Source organism: Taeniopygia guttata, chromosome 18, assembly GCF_048771995.1.
Source record: "Taeniopygia guttata chromosome 18, bTaeGut7.mat, whole genome shotgun sequence".
In the NCBI taxonomy this organism is placed as follows: domain Eukaryota; kingdom Metazoa; phylum Chordata; class Aves; order Passeriformes; family Estrildidae; genus Taeniopygia; species Taeniopygia guttata.
This window is the reverse complement of record NC_133043.1, coordinates 6,679,327-6,702,625: the sequence shown is the minus strand read 5'-3', so window position 1 is coordinate 6,702,625 and position 23,299 is coordinate 6,679,327. Positions and strand designations below refer to the sequence as shown.

The window sequence follows — 23,299 nt, the reverse complement described above, 5'->3', positions numbered from 1 at the left end:
GGAAATCGCCGCAGCCTCGAGCCTTCATCTACCCACGTGAACCACAGACCACAGACCAGCCTCTGTTCTCTCCTAATTGTCAACATCTGCTCTGCACAGCTATGAATGATTGTATGACACACAAAAAAAACCTCTCCTACTGACTCCAAAGGCTGTTGGGTTTGTGTTTTTCTTTTTTTTTTTCTTTTTGAAGGCGAAATCTGATGCTGAAGTTCGGCTTCTAGGTTAAGATTTGCATTCTTCTGAAAGATGCCATTAAAATGGAATTCAGGGTAGGTAGGAAAAGCTGATGGTGCTGATTATTCCTTTCTAAAGTCAGGTGGCCAAATAAATGGCAGTTGAGATAACACATTATTTTCAAATATTGGAGAGAAATGGAACACCAGCCCACTGGTGCAGGTAGCAAGTTTCACGAGAGGTAGCTGTGACCCCTCTGACTGCTTGATTCATGCCAAGTACAACAAACCTCAACCCAAATATCTCAGCCCTAAAAAAGTGAGGGTGCAGATGTACCAGTGGACACATTCAGCCTGACTTGAGTTTCAGTTCAGAGAAGAAACACATTTGAGGACAGCTTAGCAGCACTGCCACTTGAAACCTCCACTTTCCTGCTCTTTCAAGTGAGCCATCAGGGCTTCTAAGACTGTCAGCCATTTGAATGTAGCAGTTTCTAATTTATTTTCATTTCACAATCACATATTTATTTATTTATAGTAGAAGAGTGCCAGTATGAAAGGTATGGCTAAAACTCTGGAGACATGGCCACATTACAATTTTAGATGGTCACTAGGCCTGGCTTAAAAGGCAGAGGAGGAAAGAAAAAGGGAGATGCACATCAGCCTGTCTGCAGCTCTCATTAGCAGTGGGGCTCTTCATGAGCAGGAGAAGCAGAAGAATGGAAGGAGAAATAATTAAAGAACAAATCACAAGGGCAGTCAGCCCTTGCCAGTGTAATTCTCAGACACTTTTCCAGGGCCGGAACACAATGTGATAAGGTTTTCTCAACTGACTCCTGCACAAAGCAGAGGTTGATTGTTGGCTGCATTGAGGACAACAGGGTAAAAAAAAAATCTTTTCTCCTTCAGCTGAAATACTCAGGAAATGAACAGAAGGAACAGAACACTGCGAACATAAAGCTAAACACGCCTCTTTTAGTGTCTACACTAAAGTGACTCCTTTATCTCTCCTTCTGGCTTCTGTGATAACAGAGCTGAGATTTCCCTGCAGTTTCCCAGCTGTAAATGCTGTGACATTTCATTTTCTTCTCGCTAGCCTGGGCTCAGTATCACCCTGCTGGCCTGGCAGAGCTCCAAGTGAAGTGTGTAAAAGTGTGTGAGCATGTGGACACTCTGGTTTCTCTCAGAAACATTAAAACCCTTTTAAATGCAATTGCCAACCTGGTGACCAATTTACCTCCTTCCTCTAAGGCTTGACTGACAGAGAGGATTTCATAAACACAGAACTGATTTCTCCAGAGTTTTATAATCAGAATATTAAGATTACTATTTTTCTGCTACTTTCTTATGGGTGGTTACATTTCAATTTCTTCATTAAAAACTATTAAACAATCTGCTCCTTGCTAAATGAATGGACAATTAAGGATGTGGTCAACTTGTGGCTCTTTTGTGAAGCATCAGGGGAAGACAAAATTATATGGGGGAAGAGATGAAACCAAGAATGAAGTGAGAAAGTGAAAGCTGTTGAGTGTTGTCACGGCCAGAAAAACCAATTCCAAAAGCTGTAGTGGAAGAACATTTCAAAAATGAAACAAAAGAAAACAACACTAAAGAAAATACAGAGTATAAGATCTGCCCATACAATCCCAAAATCCCCACAATTACAGCGTCAAACCAATGGGTTTCAGAAAAATAAAGGTCTGGAATGCATGCTCAACATAAATTTCAATTGTCATTGAAACAATTAGGTGATATTAAGCAAAAACTTGGATCCTGTTTTATTAGCTTTTTAAAAAAAAACATGGCAAAGGGGTTTAAAAGCATGTACAGTAGATAAGACACAAATCAAACCAGGAGCATTTGTGTAATATGTGCAGTCTGATGTAAAAAAATAAAAAAATTCCCAAAAACCAACCCCCTCCCAAAAAAAGGGGAAAAAAGAGAAAAAAAGCAAGCTTAAGCTGCATTATTGACAACACACTTATTTTGTCTTTTGTGGCTAGATAAATGCTCCAAAGTTATAAAGATTAAAACATTTTTAAGTACATTTTGTAAGTACAGTTTGAACTATTTACTAGACAGCAAGCAGTTTCTGCAATTTATCTTTTCTACTTCATAAAATAATCATAACCCTGAGATTCATACATTCATGTTATATTTATTTCACTCTGACATTCCTACAGTATAGGTATGCAAAGAATTATCCAAAATAAATACAGACTTCTTGGCATTCTCTGGAATTATACACCTGAAAATAATAATTCCTTTTACTATACAAACTTTCTGAACACCTCTCTTTTATGTTGACAGGCATGATTCAGATCCACTCCAGTAAACTCAACACCATAAATGAATGGTACCAAATTAGTCTAATAAAAAGAAATCTGGTAACATCTGCTTTTTCTGTTTCAGTAGCTCTGAAGAAATCAAAGAAGTAGTTTGCAGCAACTCCTAAATCCTCCCTTTCTGCTTACCTGCAGCATTTGCTTTTATATATTCTCTATATTCTTTGCATATATATTTGTAGCTCTGTAGCCTATTATTGTATCTAGCACCAATACTGTTCCCTACCCTGAGAGGCAGAAAGATAAAATTAATTCCAGAGGCTCCAAACTGGGGGTCCAAGGCCCCTTTCCTATCTTGGCTCTCTGGAAGCCAAGGTTGAGGCCAGCTCTTGCAGACACAATTTCATAAACAGAGTTCAGTTCCTATCTAAAGGACAAGGGTAGAATTACCTCAGCACTTATGTCTCTAATTGGGGATTTCTGTCACTTATGCTGATTTGCTGAATTTATCAAACTGTATTTACCCCGTGCAGGGATGGGCATTTTCCACATCTGCCCCTTGGAGGCCTCCAATAAAGACCAGCCTTTATTCCACCTCCTGTACTGATATTGGCTCCAAAGTAGTGTTTTATTTCAAGGTTCTTTAAGGCATCAGTGAAACTGGATATGCTCCTCACCTTTAAGATGATGAAATTGCTATAAGTGCACAGACAAATATCCATTTTTTGAGAAAAAGTACACGCTGTTCACAGTACATTGATCCAAGCTAATGCACTGAAAAGCTCACTGTAATTTATTTGCACAATTTCAGCTCCAGAAATTCTAATTACAGTCCATTTGGCCGAGACTGTAAAAACAGAATAAAAATCCCATGTTCCAGTTTGTCACACTTGTACTAAGAGAAAAAAATACATAAAACCTGAATTACTCATTAAATCTGGATTCTTAAAGTCCAAAGCTGTCAGATTGCACAATGAATCTGGCTTTTTTATAACACAGAAAGGAAAAATATAAATTCAAACACAACAGTATAACATATATTGTTAATACTTGTGAGAGGATAGGGTGGATGTAAATATTTTAAAACTCAGCTTCCTTAAGCAGTTAAAAAATCAGAAAAGCAACAACTACTGTGGAGACAAATGTCAAACATGACAGGCTGAAATCAGTATAAAAAAAGTATTAAGGGACAAAATCTTGAGTGTGACAGATGAAATAGAATGTGCTTAACTCATGCTCATACACAATTTTTAAAACAGTGAAAAGCTGTTCAGTGTGCAGTTACAAGAGACAAAGGAATGTTTTTTCCTATGTATAAGGCTAAAGGAGGGAGTTGCATTGTAGGTGAATACATTTGAAACTCATAAATTTTGATTACAGTAGAAGCCACAGTAAAAATATTTCCCTTCTTTCTTGGAATAAGCACTTTGATTTTCAAATTCAAAGAAAGCAAATTACAGAAGTGAAAGGTGTGTCAGCTCTGTGCTCCCACATATAGACAACCAACTGAAAAATAAACATCACTGTGCTGGAAATGTCTACTTGGAATGGGCTTTTTGTTTTGAAAGAAAAAAAAAGTTAGGGCTACTTCAATATCTATTTATTTTAAAGCTATTGCTTTAAAATAAAGACTGGATTTTGTCCCTCAAAAAGAGGGAAAAGTATAGTTCCTTAAACAATAAAAGCTCAGAGTGAAGCTGTTTATTTGGAAGTCAGCACAAGCACATCAACAGGATAAATATGGCAGATCAAACAAGAGTTAAGTGGAGCACTCAGAAACTGGGAGTTATTAGCTCGTTCCATCCATGTCCTTAACTGCAGCTCTAAATTAACAAATTGTCTTCAATTTATTTTAACATCTTGCCCTATTTCTAAAATAATTTTCAAGAATATTGAGAAGACATAAATGGCAACAGTAATTTGAAAGACCAATTATGCATTTCTGAAAATTCAGTCCTGGACACTTGGCATTACCTGTCCATCTCCTACATCAAATGTCTACAAAAATGACATTTAGGATGCAAATCTGTTGCATTCCTTATTGGTATCATTAAATAACTAAAATACAAGAAAACATCATCAGCTGGAACAAATTATAGTTCTCACAGAAATAGCTGTTTCCTACCAGTGTCATTTCTGTGTCCATCAAAGTCATATCAGGCTTTTTCTGCCATACAAGAATCCGTCATGCTGTAATGCTGCATTCATCAAGAATTTTTTGGAATAAAATCAAACTTATTATAATCACAAGTCTCTTTTATACTGTATTACAATATTTCTCTTCCATTTTAACACTACCATGTATTATGAGCCACATTCCAGCCTTGTTTAATCATGCAAATTATCAAGCAAGATATGAAGAGGAAAAATACAAGTTATTTAACACTCCTTCCCCTATGGGACACCTTTAAACTCATGCAAAACTGCACACACACAAAGCACAAGCTGTATACATTTCTGAATTCCAGAAAACCTGTTTCTAAGTTCAAAATATGTGACCCTGAGCTGCCTTTTCATAAAGCCTCACTGGGAAGTTCTAATTGTGCTTTGAGTTCACAGATGTGGCTAAGCCACTTCTCATTAAACTTTCTAGAATTCCATGAACCCTTTGACATGTATTTTCACATGTAAATATAAACACTGTCAAGCTTGTGAAACTTTTCGTTCATTCTCCTCCAGAGGAGAACAAGGATCAACCAACCACAAAAGGAAGCAGCCAGTTGGGTTTTGTTTTGTTTGGTTTTTTTTTAATATGGTACAGGCTCAATCCCACACAAATACCCATTCCAGATTACTGCTGGAATCTGCTGTAATAACCGGCAACTTTGGCTGTTTCACTCAGCAGAAAAACATAAGGGTTTCACTATTAATGCCACATTTTTAAATAATATGGGTCAAGGAAGAGGAAACAGTGATCAAAAAAAATCCCAAGGAAGTGTTGAGTATCTTTTTATTGAAAGACAACAAACACAAGTGAGCCATTAATAGTGGCAAAGATGGGGGGAGGGGGAGGGTGGAGGGGATTTCAATCAGCATTTTCATGTTTTATTCATTCTTAAGTAAGAAAGCCTTTCCCTCTGGCTAGGTTTTGCCTTTACTAACATAACCAGACAACAGGCACTGCATACATCCACTGTCAGATTGCTGCCTTGATTATTATTTCAGTTGTGACACATGGACAGCCAACCCAAGCACTAATAAAGTGGAATTTTCTGGCTGCAGGTAGACAAAACAGCTGCTGTAAGCCAGAGATATTCAATCCGTGGTCCACCTGGAAAATTCATCCTACTTGCAATCTACTCCTACCTGCTTTTGACCACTGAGAGGTTCCCTATTGAGCCACATGGTGCTAATGGAATATTGAGTGCACTGAATTTATGGAAAGAAAAGGTCCAGCCATGCTGTCAGGTCCTTCTTGCCTTTGAAATAAGCTGCATGCTCTGACTCCACCACAATGCTGAAACTATTTCCAAACTGAACATCAGCAGCAAATGCTGGTTTGTAGCATGAATCTTTACCAAGTATTAATTAAACTCTAATAAAGGAAGACTTAGTAAGTAGAAAAGCACAGCTTTAAAAGCTGTCAGTGAAATGCAGCAGGCATCTTTTAGAGCACAGAGAGGTGTGTGCTATGAAACATTAATTACTGCTCTTCTTTCAGGTGGTTGGCAGAGATTATTGCTAAGAACTACAAATCACCTGGGACAATTCCCAGATTTATCCAACACCAAGATCTCCAAGATAACCTGCAAAGTCCTGCATGTATCAGGAAGTCATACAGCCAAAGTCATCCAGAATCACTGTGGCTTTTTCAGTTATTTATCTACATTAGTTATTTATCTTCAATCCAGCCTTATCACCCACAGGCCCTTCCTTTTGGCAGGAGGCTCCTCACAAGTCACTGTAAGTTTGCTGCCTGTTCCTAAGTGAACAGCCATGTAAGGGGCTGGAAATGTCTTTGAGGAGGAAGAAATGGTAGGTGAGATGGGATTGTGCTTCAGGCTGAACAGAACACTTCACAGGCCGAGAGACTAAACTAACCTAAAGCAGTGATTTAACAGATGTGGACATGAACTCAGCTCTTTTACTTACAGTCAGCAACAGCCCTTAAAAATGACTTGCATAAATATTTGTGCAATTAATCCAACTTTAAAACCATTCAGAACTTTTCACTTACACAGCCCAGTAAATATTTCCAGTGTAAAAGAGGGCTGCACGATCAAACCTCAGTCACATTTACAAGCACAATTTGGACTCGGATATCCCACTGGATTAGTTTTAATCTACATTTTTTTCCACTTACTTCAACATCAAAACAGCCAGTGCTCTTAATTTGTTTGCTCATTTGCTTCCTGTACCTGTCACTGTGATCTGCACTTACTGAACAGTTACAATTATCCTTTTTTATTTGTTTTTTTCACTCTTGGCCAGAAAGAGCAAGTCTTCCAGAACACATGTATTTAAGGTTTATATCAGTATACCCATAAAAGTGTGGTTTGCTCACCTGTCATTTATAAAAAAGATAACATTGAAGAAGCAAATATTGATCTTTTAAAAAATAGCTTTTTTCATTATCATGCTGTCTTTGTACTCTCTCGCTCCCACCACACTCTCTGGGATATATATTCTGAAATTTCACGCATACCATAAAGTATCTTTGGAATGTTACAGTATAATTGTTTAGAGAAACATTTAATGGATGAGTAAGCATCAAGAGGCCAGGGCTAAGGGAAAAGTTAAAATGCTGGCAGCGTTTTATATTGAAAGATCCTCTCAGTATGAGGACCAGGGATGGACATTTGATTCAAAAACCTGGTATTGACTCAAGCAAAAAACCAACCAACCAACCAGCCAACCAACCAAAAACCACAAAAAACCCCACAAAAAACCAAAAAACAAACAAACAAAAAAACCCAGCATCCAGCACAGAGGTGTCTGAAGGCACTTCCCAAAATATCTGCCTTTAACCACAGCTCTCAAACCTGTAAATTGTGTGATTCTAAATTATATGCAAAAATAATGCATCTATTAAAGCTTTAAGAGATATTTGTAGCATGTAAGATTGCAAGGGACTTCCCAGGTCATCATATTTGCATCCTACTGTTGGAAACACAATGCTAAATAATCTTTTCCATTGATTTCCATCTTATTTAAAATGAGGTTTTTATTTTGTTCAGGTTTTTGTTTGTTTTTTTTTTTTCATAATCTCAAAATCAGAATATTTGTTTTAATTTTCCACTTAGCTCATCAAATATCAAGTGGCCATTTAGCTGAAGCACTTCAGATTGTGTAGGACAAGCTTTTACATCCTCAAGCTTTTCTTCCTCTTCTCCAGTACAGTGATCCAGATGCAGTCCAGATAAATACACTGGTTTAAAACTGTATTTTTTCTAATGCCACACTCACAGGCAACTCCAAATATTCCTTGGGTAGCTTTTTCTGTAGTTACTCTGCCTTGGTGAATTACAGGGAGCTGTAATACCACTGGTGATTTAAAAACAAGGTCTATAGATTACTCCTTGTGTTACAATGACCATAGCAGGGCCTGTTAGTGGTTTGGTTTTTTTTTTTTTTTTGGAGTTAGATGAACACAACAGAGTTTATAATGAAGTCTAGCAAATAAGGATATGTTAATCTTTTCAACCACTTAAATACAAGGAAATCAAAACCAAATGTCTTTCTAACACAGCATCCCAAAACCCAAGCCCAAATACTTGGATCTCAAAGCCTGCTGGGATGTTTTCTGCAAACCATCCATTAGATTTCTTCTATTCTGTACAACATTCCTGCACAAGCTGGATTGATTTCTTCCACAGCTTAACTTGTTTTTGCCAAAGTCTCTTTTAGTCTCTATTTTAGTTCAGCATTGGCCTCCTGCCTAATGAAACAACTGTTCTTGATGCCAAAAACTGTCATCTTCAGTTGCACAAGATGCATCTCACTTACAAACAATGTATAATGAGCCCAATGTTTAATGCCTGAAGAACTGCTGTTTTAAAATGATCCCATGCAAAACTTAAACAGATACAGGAGTGGTCAGTACCTTGGGTGGGAGAAGAACAGAAGAAAGATTATTTTTTCCCTTTTGTATTCAAATCCACTTTTTGAAAAGAAAACCATAATTTTAGAACATGAAAGCATATGTAGTAAACATGTAGAATTCACTCCAAACTTGAAAGCTTCATTCTCACTCAGGGTGAGGTCACTGTTCTGTAATGATCATGTGCTTCTCTTGAACAAATCATGTTTCAATAGGAGAATATGATAACCTTAATAAACTGTCAAATACTGCTTATGGCTGGAAAAAACCCATCCAAATAAAGCTGTGAGTCTATTTTCCTGCTGTAATTTCTGGCCCAGCTGGAGCAGAGATACCTGTGTTAGAAGCTGTTCCTGGGTGAGGTTATTGATCCAGCGAGTGTATCGTTCAGTGGAGTCCAGTGGCTCTCTTCTGACTTGGCAACCAATAATCTAAAGCAAAATTACACAAATCCCCTAGGTTAAACTCTGTACACCCACGTGGCAACAAAACATTATCACAAAATAAACATTCAAAACATGGCAAGCTAAGAATTAAGATAATCTATACAGACCTTACTGACCCTCTTCTATGTTCTTAAGATAATATGGTACAGTTGCTCTGTTCAAATGTTAAATAGTTACAGACTTGAAAGGTCTCTAGAAAACACAGAGGACTATCTTTCCAATAACCTCATTCTTGGGAATATTGGAACCATTTTGGTTGAAATTTTCAAAGGAAATTTTCCATAGGCAGACATCTAGAATGCAAAATTTCAACCAAAAATTATTTCAGCAAATGAAAATTGGAATTTGAGTAACACCAGATTATCCTGCCAACAGCCCCATATCCTATAATACCCCTCCTTACTTTTAATTAATATAAAATAAGCCAAATCCCCTTCATATTCTGATTTGTTTTGTTCATGGCAGAACAGTGGAGACACCTCATGTTGATTTGGTCACTGAAGCACTGTATACCCATTTAAGCAATATCTGCTAATCTAATACTATTCTGCAGCTGTATGGGCTAAATATGAATTTTAATATTATTATGCCAGTAAGTGTTCAGAAAGCTTCCAATATGCATCAGAGAGTATCAGCAGGATCACGTATTACCTGTATCTGCACAGACATATATTAATGCAATTTCATAGAAATACTGAACTGTTGACAAATCTCTCATTAGACAAGGAAAAAGCCGAGGAGAACCCCAGGAGTGTGACTGGACAGAACTCTGCTGTTTGCTCCTCCTGAAATCTGCAGTCTACACAAAACCTTCAGGGTACCACAGGACTTAATTATTTATGCAAAGTATAAACTGGTTTATACCAACCACTGCACTCCCATCATATTGTAACTCCCCATTTCTCTTCCTGATTTTTAAGGTGCTTCCCACTGAGGATGTGTCTCTCCACTGAGAACTAACACCACAGGGTTTTAGTGTTTCTCAACACCAATTTCTGATAATCAAGTTCTGTTCAAGAGCAGGTGGGAAACTCCCTTGGTTTATTTTCCATCCTGAGCATCCATAAATCTTGCAGGTATGTTTGTTTGCAGAGCTTTAAACTACAGAGAGATGTGAGCAGCCAGGCCAGAGCTCTGCATGTGCAGTTGTGAATACTTTTGATGTGGGAACAAAAACACCATGAGAAGATCTTGCTGGGGGACTGCTGGCAATGAAACATCACAATTTAGAATATGATTAAGTACAATCAAAATAACAAGCATGAAGAAAAAGAAAATGTTATTTGCTTATCCCATAAGAATAAACCAGAATGTCTCTGAATTAGGAAATGTTTCCTCAATGACAACAACAAATTACTGTGGAAAACTTCAGTTCTTAACCCTCACATTACAGCTAAGTAATACTAAGATCTTTCCAGAAGGTTAACTTAAAATTATTTTAAACTGAGTATCAATTAGAAGAGTTCATAGAGATGTTTTTACAGCACATCACAGAGATAAAAACCTGCAAAAGTCATGGCAGATTTACATCCATCCTGTGTTGCAAGGATGGTTTTTATTTAAAAATAGAACTTTTTCTAGTATTCATTAATGAAGCCCTCATTAGCCTTCTCTTGCATATCCTAGGTTTTTCTAAATCACAAAGACACTTTACAAAACTCTGAGTAAAAGATAAAAGGGGAAAATCACCTTTATTTTATATCTCAAGCTATTCTATAACAGCACAAGATGGAAACTTAGTTTCTTTATTTAAAGAGTCACAGTGAAGCTGAATAAATACAGAATACAAAGAACTTTCAAAAGGTGAGAGATTAAAAAGGAGAATTTCAAATTTGCTTTTCTGAAAACCTGGTTTTCAATTACAGTCAAGTAGGAAGTGCAGTCATCTCTTTCCTGGCAGCTTGCAATTTAAATTAGAAGCAGAGGACAGAGTTTCACATTTTTATATTAATTTCTGAGCAGACTAATAATTTCATAAATGCTGTTGGTAATTTCAGCAAACTAAAGTGGATGTTGAATCCAAGCTAAAGGACTGTAATTCCCTGAAGTCCAAAGAACAACTGGTTCAAATCCCAACTCCTCACACTCTAAGAGAAAACTGAAGAGGTTTGATCAATTATCTGTACACACACAAGGTGAGGTGAAGGCAGACAGCAGAAGTGCTATTAAATTAGATTCTGACAACTCTTTTCTGGATTATACATCACTGTTAGTAATTTATGGAATTTGACTTCAAGTCTCAGCCAAAATTCCCTCCTTCTTCCATTTAGCCACACAGATAATTCCATTGCAAGCTCCAGTTTACTTCTCTGAATTTTGGCTCACAACACTGTCCTGTACTTACTGTATTGCAGGTTTTAAAATGCTTTCAGCCTTTTGGAACTGAAAAAAAAAATTAGGTAAAATCCTCATCAAATAAAGTTGTTATTTAGGAATTACTGGTATTGCAGTGAGAAAAATTAATGGGTTACATTGAATTTAGCCTTAATTTGGAGCACAATCTTTGGAAATGTAACTTTGGAACACAACAGGAAGATAGCTGCAAGCTCATTACCAAAGTTAACGTGCTGAAGGAAGTGCTATGTTTGCACTCCCCTCTGCCCTAGGAGCTGCTTTCTTTTCATTTGCAGAACCAGCAGCACTCAAAGCCACTTTTATCATCATTTAAGAAGTTTGTTTTACAGACAAATGTGAAAATTGCCACGATGCAATCAAGTTTACTTCTAGATCCTCAGCCAAGCAAATCCCACACCCTTCTGCACTTCAGCTGTGCCATTCCCTCCCAGTGGGACTCTGACGCGTGACTGGGATTTTTGACTTGTGGTTGCAAGATAAACACCACCAAGCTGAGCCTTTGATTCAGCATCTGTAAAGCCCAGCTCATGTAACCAGCTTCTTTCACACAATGAAAATCAGATTATTTAGAGCACAAACAGCTTCCTCCAGCTCCCCTGTGTAAGGTGTGGCAGCACAAGTAACTGCACACTGGTTCCATTTCCTCCATGTCTCACAGAGGTTTTTTATTCACTGAATATTTCCTTAGAGATTGCAAATTGAAGTGAAAAGTTTTTCACTGTTGATTCTCTCATAACATTTAAAATACTGTAATAAAAATCTTTCCGGCCTGTATTACACCCATTTGGTCCTTCCAAGAAATTCTGCATTAGAAATATTCTTTTCAGTATTTTGATGTTTCATTTGTTTCTATGTAAAAATAGAGTTCATCCATGTTTCAAATTTTTGATCTAATTAGACAAGTTTGTTTTCATTATTACAAATGCTGGAGAGTGGCATATACCTGTATCTAGATTAAACTATGTAATATACACAATAAACTATTTAATATACACAATAAAAGGCTTCTTATTCCAACTGGAAATTTGCTGAAATGCAATATTAATATTAATATTACTTTTATAATTAATAATATATTATATTTTAATATTAATATTACTTGTATAAGAAGCAGTACCATGAACAATGAATAAAAGAAATTTCTGGCTCGTAGCAAAGGACTATGGCAGTTCAGGAAAAACTAAAACTCTCATCAGGACTGAAAATCATGACTATCCTTTCTGCTACCACAGCAATGAGGTAATTTGCTTTCCAGACAATTACTTTTTTAAAGGTAATTTAGAGCTTATTTAGCTTTTTATTTAATTGCAATCAGCACTGGTGTCTCTGGAAAAAATATAAAACAATTTATCCTTTATGACAGCAAGAAACAATAATAGGAAGAACAGTAAATGCACAAAATAGGGGGTTTATCTTAAGTACCAACAAATACCTACACTGAAAGGCAACACAAGTAAATGTTAAAGCTAAAAATGGCTTAAAATGAGCTCTGTGGGAAGAAGGGAGTGGCCAAATACAGGATCAGTTTGTGGCCCTACAGTCCTGCTTCATCTCCTGCTTCACCAAAAGCCTCCAGCATCTGCCAGTCCTGCCCTGATGGTCTCAGACAGGAGTCAAAATAGCGTTTTAGGTCTGTATTTAGGCACCTGAATCTCTCTTCTCTAATAACTCCACCACTTCACACAATTAGGAGTGGAGTTAATGAATTGTACCTAAATAACCTTATCAGAATGAATGTCACAGACATGTTTTTTGTGCCACCGCATTGAAAATATCTTCAAGAGTTAGGGAGCTATAAAGCCAGAACAACAGGATTATGATACAACTAAAGCAGTACAAATAACAATAGTAAAAATAACTCTGAGCTTCTCCAGGTCACAGTACCAGAAATAAAGATCCAATGAGCACATTCAATAAATTCAGAGTTATGCTGACGTTCAGAGGAACTGGGCAGGATTAAAACACACATTACCAAATCCTGCTTAGAGCCACCTCTAGTCACTGTCCTGTGAGGTACAAAACCGTCCTGTGAGGTGAAAAAAGAGAATTTTAGTCCCATATCTGACGTGTGCAAAGCCCAGCACTCTGTACCCAGTCAGACTTGTCACAACTTGTTCCAGCTTTCACCAGTGGTTTTGAAATGCAATATTCAGGTGGAGATCACTTAGATCATTTTAGAGTTTGATGTTTTGCCTTGCACACTGAAGTGGAAAAGGAAACGGGTGAGAGGAAACAAAGTTTAAATGAGTTGGCAATAATTAAAACCAAGGCATTTTCTGCAGATGTGGTGTTTTTGGGTTTTTAATCATTACAACTTCCTTTACCACAAACAATCTTCCTTATTCAGGAGGCAGCCTATGGGTCAGAATCCATCCGTTGTACTAAAGAGGAAATGAGGATGAAAAAATAATTGGTCTTCAATTTTATCCCAATATATTCCACCCTTGTTTTAAAAAAAGAGGAAATGAACAAAGACAGCCGAAAGCATAAACTCTCCACAAGGCAGTAGGCACTGGATGTACAAACACAACCAGGAGTTCTTCATATAATGTATCTTATCTTAAGGAATTTTATTATTGAAACAAGTATTAAAAAAATATGCGTTTTAGCATGAAAAAATCCATGGCTTTTCTGTACAAAATAAATGCAACTTTCAAAGGTTATACAAAGTACAAAACTTCATTCTGTGTTCTGAGGAAGAATGTGCAGTGTTCTGTTTCATTTTAGAAATGTGACAGAATGATGTAAACCTCCTTGAAGAGACTGTAATTAAGTACTTAGTGATGCTGTAATTAGAAAAATCATAACATCTGATCCTAGATAAAGTTCAGTGAAAAGAAAGATTATCCAAATAACAAGTAAATTAGGGAGGACACCTTTTCCCCCATTATGCCTCTTTATGAGAACCCACAGATGGAAAAATCCTAAAATAAAAAGCTAATAAGAGTTCTTTTTTATTATAAATAAATTGTATTAAATATTATTATAAGAGTTATTTAATAAGTTACCTTATCCTAAATGTTTAAGAGCAGCTTTAGTTAATGAAGCCCACATCTTTTGTGTTAAGGAAAAGTACATGTCATGCTTGCTGTCTCCAAACCCTACTTCAATTATTATGATTGTAGTAATTTTATGCAGTAATTTCCTTTAAGGAAGATTTTGTGATCACCGTTTAATGCAATTAAAAAGGAAAAATAAACTAAAGAAATATTTTTATGTGGTTCAAATCTTTCCAAAATGATATACTGCAGGAAGAAGGTAGTAAAATGTGTTTCCTCTCCCAATCATTTCCAAGGGAGGAAATTGTTCTTCAAAACATGACACCTGTGAGGTAATTTGCATTAGGTGTAAATATACAAAATACACCCTGGTGTATTTAAAACATGTTTTAAAAATTATAAAATATGTTGATATTGCTGACTCCCCAAAGAAGGCTTAGGTCAGATGAATATCCATTTCCACAGATGCTTCTATCTTGGAGCAATCCAGTTTTAAGAACACCTGCTAAACATTCTCCTTGACCCTAGTTCAAGTCCAAAGTCCACAAAAGGATGTTACATGTTCCTTTTCAGCACATAAAAAGAGAGTAATCAAAAACTAAGGAAGTATGAGTTTTCTTTGGTGAATTTATATGAAAAATAAGAAGTCATGGTGTAATCAGGACGAGCCCAACTGAGCATCACAACACAGGAAGATTAAAAAAGATGTTGTCCCACGTGTGAATTAATGAAGCTTGAACATGACATTTAGGGGAAAACTTCAAGTAGATATCATTGAAGAGATGCCAATTTCTTTTGTCTGTAGCTTCACAAAGTCAGATTGGATTGTAATAGTTACCACCTCAGCAAAATGTCTGAACACCAGGAGCACGGAATCTCGATTTTCAAACATTTTATGCTTCAGACATAGTTTAAAAATGAAATATGTTTACATGAATGAAATGCATTACAGTCAGACTTACATGAATATCAAACTCCAGTAATCACAATCATTTGATGGTGTCATTGGCATGTGGAGGCCATTTTAAACACAAATTTAATTACAAAGTTGTGTCAGTTGGGCTGTTTCCCATTTGGGCCATTGGATTAAATGTAGAACAGACCTAGACTGACATCATGACTTTGAAAATGCTCTGTGGCTCTTTTCAGAAACACCAAATTTTAAAAAGTCTTTAAAGAAGCTGCCTAATAAAAAGCAAAGACACAGCTGAATTCCAGCAGATCTGAACGATACACATAGAAAGGCCCAATTACCAAAAATATAAGAATAATACTCTCACGTTGTCAAAGAAAGAATTTTCATATTCTCCAGTCCAAAAAAAGGAATAATATTTTTTCCTCTAAACATACTCCAATGTCACCAGTTCTGACAAAACCTTCAGACAACTGCTGCTTTAGTTTCTACTCTCCAAACCAAGAGAAGATTATTGAAAATAATAAATAATTTATATATTCTATATAATTAATAAACAATAAAATACTTATCTATTACATTTTATTATTATTTTTATATACTTATAAATTACTTTTAAAAGCCTCTAATGAAAATTTCCTGAAGTGAAATCTATAAATGTTTTTATAAGTATCTATATTGGATAGCCTTAATCCAGAGTTACGTTTTCCACATGCTGGAGAAGCATGTACAAGACTTGGTAGTTTGATAATAGTGTGCAGTAAAATGGAATTGAATATAAAAAAATTCTGCTGACTAAAATAATTAAGACTAGTTCATGAAAACATTCCTCTGGACATAAAAAATCAACTGATGTTGGATATCAACAGCTGCATGCAATCACCTCAGGAATATAATCTCATTTTCCCTTCTGTCTGTACCAAAGACAGAGCAGAGCCTCTTAGATCTACTCAGCCCCTTTAGTGGAGCAAATTCCTGCTAACAGGTTTATGCAAACAAATTGGATTTGTCATCCAAGACATGACAGTAGTCAATTAATGTCTCTTCAATAGCTGTTGTATGAATTAATTTTTATATTAAAATTAACCTCTACAGGCAGTGCTTGCTGGGACAGGTCTGGGCAGCTCGCACTGAGCTGTCTAAAACGTGCAGAGTAAGGCAGGCACAAGGAGAGCTGTGCAAATTAACTGAGAAAAAAAGATTATTTAAGTTAACTAAGGAGGAAAAAAGATTATTTAAGTTCTATTCAAAGAAGATTTTAATTGACTTCACATTCAAAATAAAGCATTTAACAAAGGAAAATCTGCTAAGCTATATGCCACAACTGGAGGGTAAAGCATTTAAGGGGAGATGGTAAAGCCTGGACTTCAGAATTAAAGATGCAGAATGAGAGAAGATCACCAACAACCTCGCTGAACACAGGAAGGATGAAAATTAAATAGAAGTACAGAACTGAATTTAAATGGAGAACAGAGAGGCAACATTCAGCATTATGTAGTTCTGCATTATGGCAGTTTAATAAAATCTCACATACACTCATTGTCTTTTCACACTGCAAAATTACAGAATCAAGTGGATCTGATCATTTTAGCCACAAAAAAAGAATGGCACGACTCAAACTAGTGCTCTCTGTAAGCAGAGCACTCACTAAGGAAGGGAGGAAAAAACAGTCTTGCTACTTTCTAACACATGGCAGAAAGGTGTGACAGGTCCCAACAAGCACAGGGTACAGTGACATGAAAAAAAATCTATTAAATGATAACTTTCAGAATTAAAAAACATATGTTTCCAGACTAAAAGAAAAAAAAATCCTCTTAACTTCTAAATGTAGTTAATTTGTGATGTTCAGGGGTGGGAAGAACACAGTCAATCCCTTTGGCCTAGAGCTGAGCCTTAAAGAAAGGAGCAGCCCAGCTCTCATTCATCTCTTGATTTCTCCAATTCCTTGGCAGATTGTGCAATATTTGTTTCAGCTCTCCCAGGGCAGGTGAACAGGTCTGTGAGCAAGCAGCCAGGAATTGTTCAAGTTCACTCAATCCCATCAACTGTCTTAGAGTCACATTAACCATCAAAGATATGCAGAATTCAGGCAGTTGGTTAACACAGGCAGATAATCAACAGATAAAAATGACTTTAAGCACTGCTGCTCTTGATCTAAAGCCAAGCTACTGGAATATGCCAAAAATCTGCTTTAGAGATGCAAAATAGTGAGAATTGCTCATTGAAGACATGCAAATGGTATCTCCATGTTCTCTCACATGCCCAGGTATGCTACCTGTTTGAGGCAGAGGATTGCAATTTCACAACAAACAGAAAGGTGCTCATTGTGACACTGCTACTGATTCACCTCCTACTGAGCCAGAGAAAACTAAAGGAAATAATGTTCTTTACTTCTATTGCCCACATTCTCACTCTAGCTGTTTTCTCACTCAGGTAGGAGACAGTGAGGAAAAGTTTAGTTATTTTATAAGCTCTTAAATGTTCCTCAGTGTCTCCAAGATCATTCCCAGATCCAGTGATTCTCCTAGAGCATGCCCAGGGCAGGGCCTGCTGGAAGCATCCAGCAACAGACAAGCAGGGAGCAGATCCAGCTGACATCCCCCTCGCTCCTTGAAATAAAAAGCTTTGGGAGTTCTCAGAGGGTAACCCTGTTGAAATTAAAGTATAGAATCAAGGAGAGGCAGACTGAATGACTGCACAGTGTGTGTGATTTGGGAAATAATTTCCTGGGCTACTCCAAACTTAGAAAGTTGTTCTGTAGAACACTAGTACGTACTGTAGGTTGGAGCTCCTCCATAAGAACACAGAGTAAGATATGAAGGCATGATTTTTTCAGAACTAAGAGAAATAGAACCTTGAATCTTCCCATTAATTAGCTGCCAACAAAGCATATACATTTTGTGGTTGGTAAATAAGCAACACCTGGTTTATCCTGGATAAATGGGACACATGCAGCTTCTAGGGATAAACAAAAGCAGTATGATGTCCCTGAGCTTCACAACTGCTAAAAGTAGGGATTTCCACTGGGCCTGATATTTCTTAAGCAGAACCTAAGAATTTGTAGTATAAATACACAGTCTCAAAAACTTGTGCCTTATGAGATTGTCTGTTTACAGAATTCATGTGGGGGGGACTTGGAGATGATGTAAAATAGTCACCAGAACACAAGGTGACAGCAGTCGTGTTTTAAAAAAAAGCACATATTAGTGATTTGTATTTTGAGATCCAAAATCCTCCACTCTGAACATTTCCAAGGACAGAACAGTTCCACCCTACAAGCCTTATTTTTAAAAAGTGTCCCAGATAAGAGAAGCTTAAGAGAATAGAAATTAACGTGCTCTTTAAAGCACAATTAAGGAGTCTATGATCCAGGAAATGAGACACAAAGGCTGCTGCTGTTACCTCAGTGTTCCCATACCTGAACCTGGGGCAAGCTTCTTGCATTTTCAGAGATGGAGACACAGGTGCCTCTAAAGAATAATTTGTTGGGACAATTACAAAGGCATCTGATATCTTTGGTGCTGCTGTTTAGTAACCATGATTCAAATCAGAGTAAGGCAATTTGCATTTAAGAGTAACACAAAAGAGGAAGAACCTAGGGGTTAATTAACTTGGGAGATTTCTCTTGGTGGGCAAAGTTAGAGACTTTTCCTGCCTGTAGATCAACAGTAACAAAAACAGCAGACTGAAGCCTGCAATATCAGTGTTCCACTGGGAGCACTGGTCTTCAAATCCAACTCCCAGGAGCAACCAGCAGGACTAGGATTAGGAATGAAATTTCTGAAAGTATATTGAGACTGCATAAAGTCAAAAATCCAGGTCAGGAGAAGTTGCAAAACAGTGGAAAGTGCAAGTCTGCAAATTAGAATTTCAGGAACAAACCAAAAAAGCTCACTGCTTCACAGGCATTTCTCAACCTTCTGCTTTTTGTTTTAATTTTTTTTTTTTTTTTTTTTTTGTTTTTGCCCCTCCACCTACTCTGCTTTATCAGACTGATTGAAGCCAAGCCAGAACTTGAAATACAGAACAAAACTTCATTCAGACATCCCCAAACATCTTCCAAGACCAGAAAATTGAATGGCATGATTATTCTGAGGACAGCAGAGAGATCATTCTTTTAAGAACAGAAGTCCACCCTGCCAGTGGTCAGTAGATTTGTGACCAGTTGAAGTACTTTCTAATAAGACTACAAACTGTTTAGTTGAATTTAGTCTAATTTAAAAAGTCTTAATTTACATCTATAGAAGCCATATAAGCAAAAAATATGATAGCTCTTAGCATTAATTTCCATAAAACAGGCATACTGGATCAACTTGCCTTTCTGGTTTTTTGGCAGAATACATTAACTGATTGATATCAGAACAAAAACAACTTTGGATTTATCATTTTATTGTGTTTGTAATGTGAGTTAGGTTAACTGCTACTCAGGTACTATTAAAGCTACAATTGAATAAATCCCATTGTAAGGGTGATCAGATTTCAGAAGAGCCCTAATACAGGTGATCTGATGAGCAGGTACACATCCACCACTAAGCAGCAGGTTGTTTGGCAGACACTCCTCAGCCAAAAAAACTGCAATTATCTCTACTTTGAAGCAAGCGTCTCTTGGAGTTCAAAAAGTTCAAAAGGTGCTTAGTTGACAAAGAGCAATAATCCTAAACCTGTGTGTTTTGTCCAGATACCTGCAGGAAAACACCTTCATGAAAGACCAAGTCAATCAACCTTTCCTTTCCAGAAGCCTCTGGCACATTGAAATAAGTACCACAAGAAAAAATGTCAGAAATGTGGAAACAATAAGGCTAATTTTGCTGAATATTGCTGATAGGAATACAAACTCAGCTTTCAAGTTTATAAAGGAATATCTTTGTCAATAGTATGGACAAATTAGTTAACTGCCAGAGTTATTTATATAATTAACTACCAAGTTATTTACATATATATATATATATATATATATATATATATAAAATCTTTGGACAAGTAGAACATGTGCACAAACTCTTTCTAAAGAACACTGACCCTAATCACAGAAAATTGCATGAAATCAAAATGATATAGATCAGAGAAAAACTCTCTCACAGCATATTCCTGAGAGTTTATTTCACAGGAATAAAGAATGGAATTCTAATAATGTTTCATTTTACAGGCAGACATAGAAAGAAACATCAGCTGAACTGTAGGCCAGTTCATCAGTGGTAACAACCCATACATTCCCTATGGTTTACAGTTCCTTAATTATTAAAAACAGATAAACCATAGCTGTAGCCAATCCCTTGTGGCTTTTCACATGACTTAGAAAGGCTACATAAAAAAGGCATTCTCCTTTAGATTACAGAAATTAGCTAAACCTATATACTTATTTGCAAAAGAGTATCACTGTTGCAATGAGATCTGGTTTTCTGAAGAGAGAAAATAAAAGGAAGAAGAGAAGTTCAATCAAAGCTCCCATTCAGTGCAAGGATTAAAAATAAAGGAAAAGAATACACTGGTTATGGCTTTGCCTCCCCCAGCCCCACTGTGAAATTTTCATATCCTTTTAAAGATGTATCCGGAACTCTGGCAAAGAAAAACCCAGAAATACACACAAGAAAAAAGTACTCACACTGTTTGGGTGTTGAATGGCAACTTGGTGCTGCAGCCTAACCCGCTGTGGCATCATCACATCATCCTGGAATAAATAGCACACTGTTACTGCACATAAAAAGGGTCACAGTGCACTACTGACACACATTAGAATATGGTGCTAAGTGAACATCATTTTACTGGCTTGCAGTCAGAAATGCAAATGGAACAGATATTAAGAGACTTCACACTTTTTGTGGATTAAACTGGATGCTTTTGGAGCTGGAAGTGATCGAAACTACTACGTGACAAGGGTGCTGTGATCTCAGCACACATCCACAGGCACCCACACATTTCACATTTATTTCTCAAGAAACTCTGCAACTCTTTCACAACTGCCCATGCAGCACTGGCAGCCATGAGGATGAGGAACTACCCTCAGTGAAAGGCATGAGATCTCAGACAGGAATGGGAGGAAATGTTCTCTGTAATCTGCCTGTACCTTGTTCCACTGAAAATGAAAAGCCTTTGGTCTCTAGGTCTAAAAACATGTCATATTTCATGGGCACAAAAACTAGTACTTGTGAAATGAGAAAATTCTAAGGAAAAGCAAAAAAGGGAAGTACCCACACTCATAAAATGCATTAGCATTGACACTAGCTTTGAAACACACCCCCTAGATTTAAATTTTGTGTTAATACTTCTTCCACTTGTAGCATAAAGATCTGTTCTATTTACATAAAAAAGGTTGTTTTGTGAAAAGTCAGTAACTTGCTATTCTGCCTTGAACTGTTAGGAGAGATTCATTTCAAAATTATATTATTTCCTGTTCAAAATTAAATCCTTTCTAGAAAGGAATTTTACAGTTTATAGAAACTATAGCACAATTTTTCTTCCCTAAATTTAGGCCCCTGACGTTTATACCCATATTCATTTCCATGTTGGTGCCATATTTCCCCCCTTTTAAAGGATCAATCTTTTTTAGATTCTGGTTAAAGCTAACACAGTCTATTTCTTCCCAGAGCATTTCCAAATAAACTTAATCGGGCAAAAATAATTCAAAGGAGCCCTGAATTCCTGTTCTATAAACACCCTTTTAACAGTTCCTCACACTGAAATTATTCTGATTTTCCTACTAAAGCACAAACCCTCAATATTGAATTTCCAATCACTTTCACATTAAAACTTCCCATCAAGTCAACAGCAACAATAAAATATTAGCACTTAAATATCTACAGCTTGAAGAACTGAATGACCTTGCTATAAAGGTGCCCCTATAGTTTTATCAAAACGTACACGATAAAAAAAGTTTCAGAAGTAGGTCCAACTGTTCAATATAATTCAAGGTTAAAGACAAAACAAAATAATAATAAAACCGACTCTAACCAAACCTAAGTTTATAAAAGATGGGGGGACTACGTTCTCAAAAGCATTTTTCTGTATTTTGCATTTAGGATATGTTTAGTAATAAACATGACAGCTGTTCCTGATTTTCAAAGCCATTAAAGCAAAAAAAAACCCTTCTGATTTCTCATGACTTCAAAACGACAATGATATTATTTACCACCTAATCCATTTTATCAATAGAGCACCACAATTCTAGTATCAAGCAAGTGTTCCCATAAAACCTTTACCCTATTTCCCACAAGGAAAACCATAATCCTATTTCTTTATGCCAAATACAGAGCTGATTTTTGTAAATTAAAACCTGGTATTCATACAAGCAATAGCAGATATATTTTAACTGAACTTTGGTCACTCCTTTACGAGTTGCTAAGGATCCTTAGATGTTTTCTCTTGTTAAATCCAAAGGGGGAAAAAAGGAAAGAAAAAGGGAAAAATAGGGAGGAAAAAAAAAAAAGGATAAAAATCCACCAAAAAGCCAGGAATTTCAATGCTCAGAACAATGTTACCCTCATCTTTTACAAAATACAACATATGCTCTTGTGCTAAAAGATCTCACTGTTCATGATCCCACACAAGAGAGAGAACTGTCACATTCACAAAGATGAAAAATAATATACTTGATTTAAAAAGGTTAAATCAGCATGGAAAGTACTCAAACCAAATCAAAATAACCTATGCAGCAAAGAGGTCGATGTCATGTTTTCATAACCACCAGTTTGGCAGGAATGGCCCCACTCCCCTAAAAAAACACTGGCTCAGTTTGATGCTATTGGCAAAACTCACAGATGGACAGATCTGGGGCTTAGGCTATCAGAGAGCATCAGTATTCTGTAAACTCCAGCTAAAGAGGGGGCACTACAGCCACAAAAACTTCTAAATGCCTCTTTTTATTAATACAGCTTTGTTCTCTAATGCTGGAAAACTCTATGAACTCTTACCCTGGATGACCTTCATTTCTTTTAATAATTCTGTCTCAATTTTTATTAGCAGCTTTACACACACACTGCACTGCTGGATGGTTCTGTGATTCCAAGTTCATGGAAGGAGAAAGAAAGATGGGGAAAAACGAGTATAATAGTTTAGGACATAATCCTAAATACTATAATAATGAGGAGG

The 23,299-nt window shown here is 36.6% G+C and overlaps 1 protein-coding gene across 5 annotated transcripts in view; it reads right to left on the bottom strand.

Moving 5' to 3' along the window:
* B3GNTL1 (UDP-GlcNAc:betaGal beta-1,3-N-acetylglucosaminyltransferase like 1) overlaps nucleotides 1-23,299 on the bottom strand; it is a 94,521-nt gene that overhangs the window by 58,020 nt on the left and 13,202 nt on the right. For all 5 annotated transcript variants that reach the window (XM_032751707.3, XM_072937117.1, XM_072937118.1 and 2 more), the window contains 2 exons: nucleotides 20,817-20,882; nucleotides 8,837-8,932 (listed from right to left, as the gene is read on the bottom strand). In XM_032751707.3, coding sequence (XP_032607598.3) covers nucleotides 8,837-8,932; nucleotides 20,817-20,882 — 162 coding nt within the window. The remainder of the gene's footprint in view (nucleotides 1-8,836; nucleotides 8,933-20,816; nucleotides 20,883-23,299) is intronic.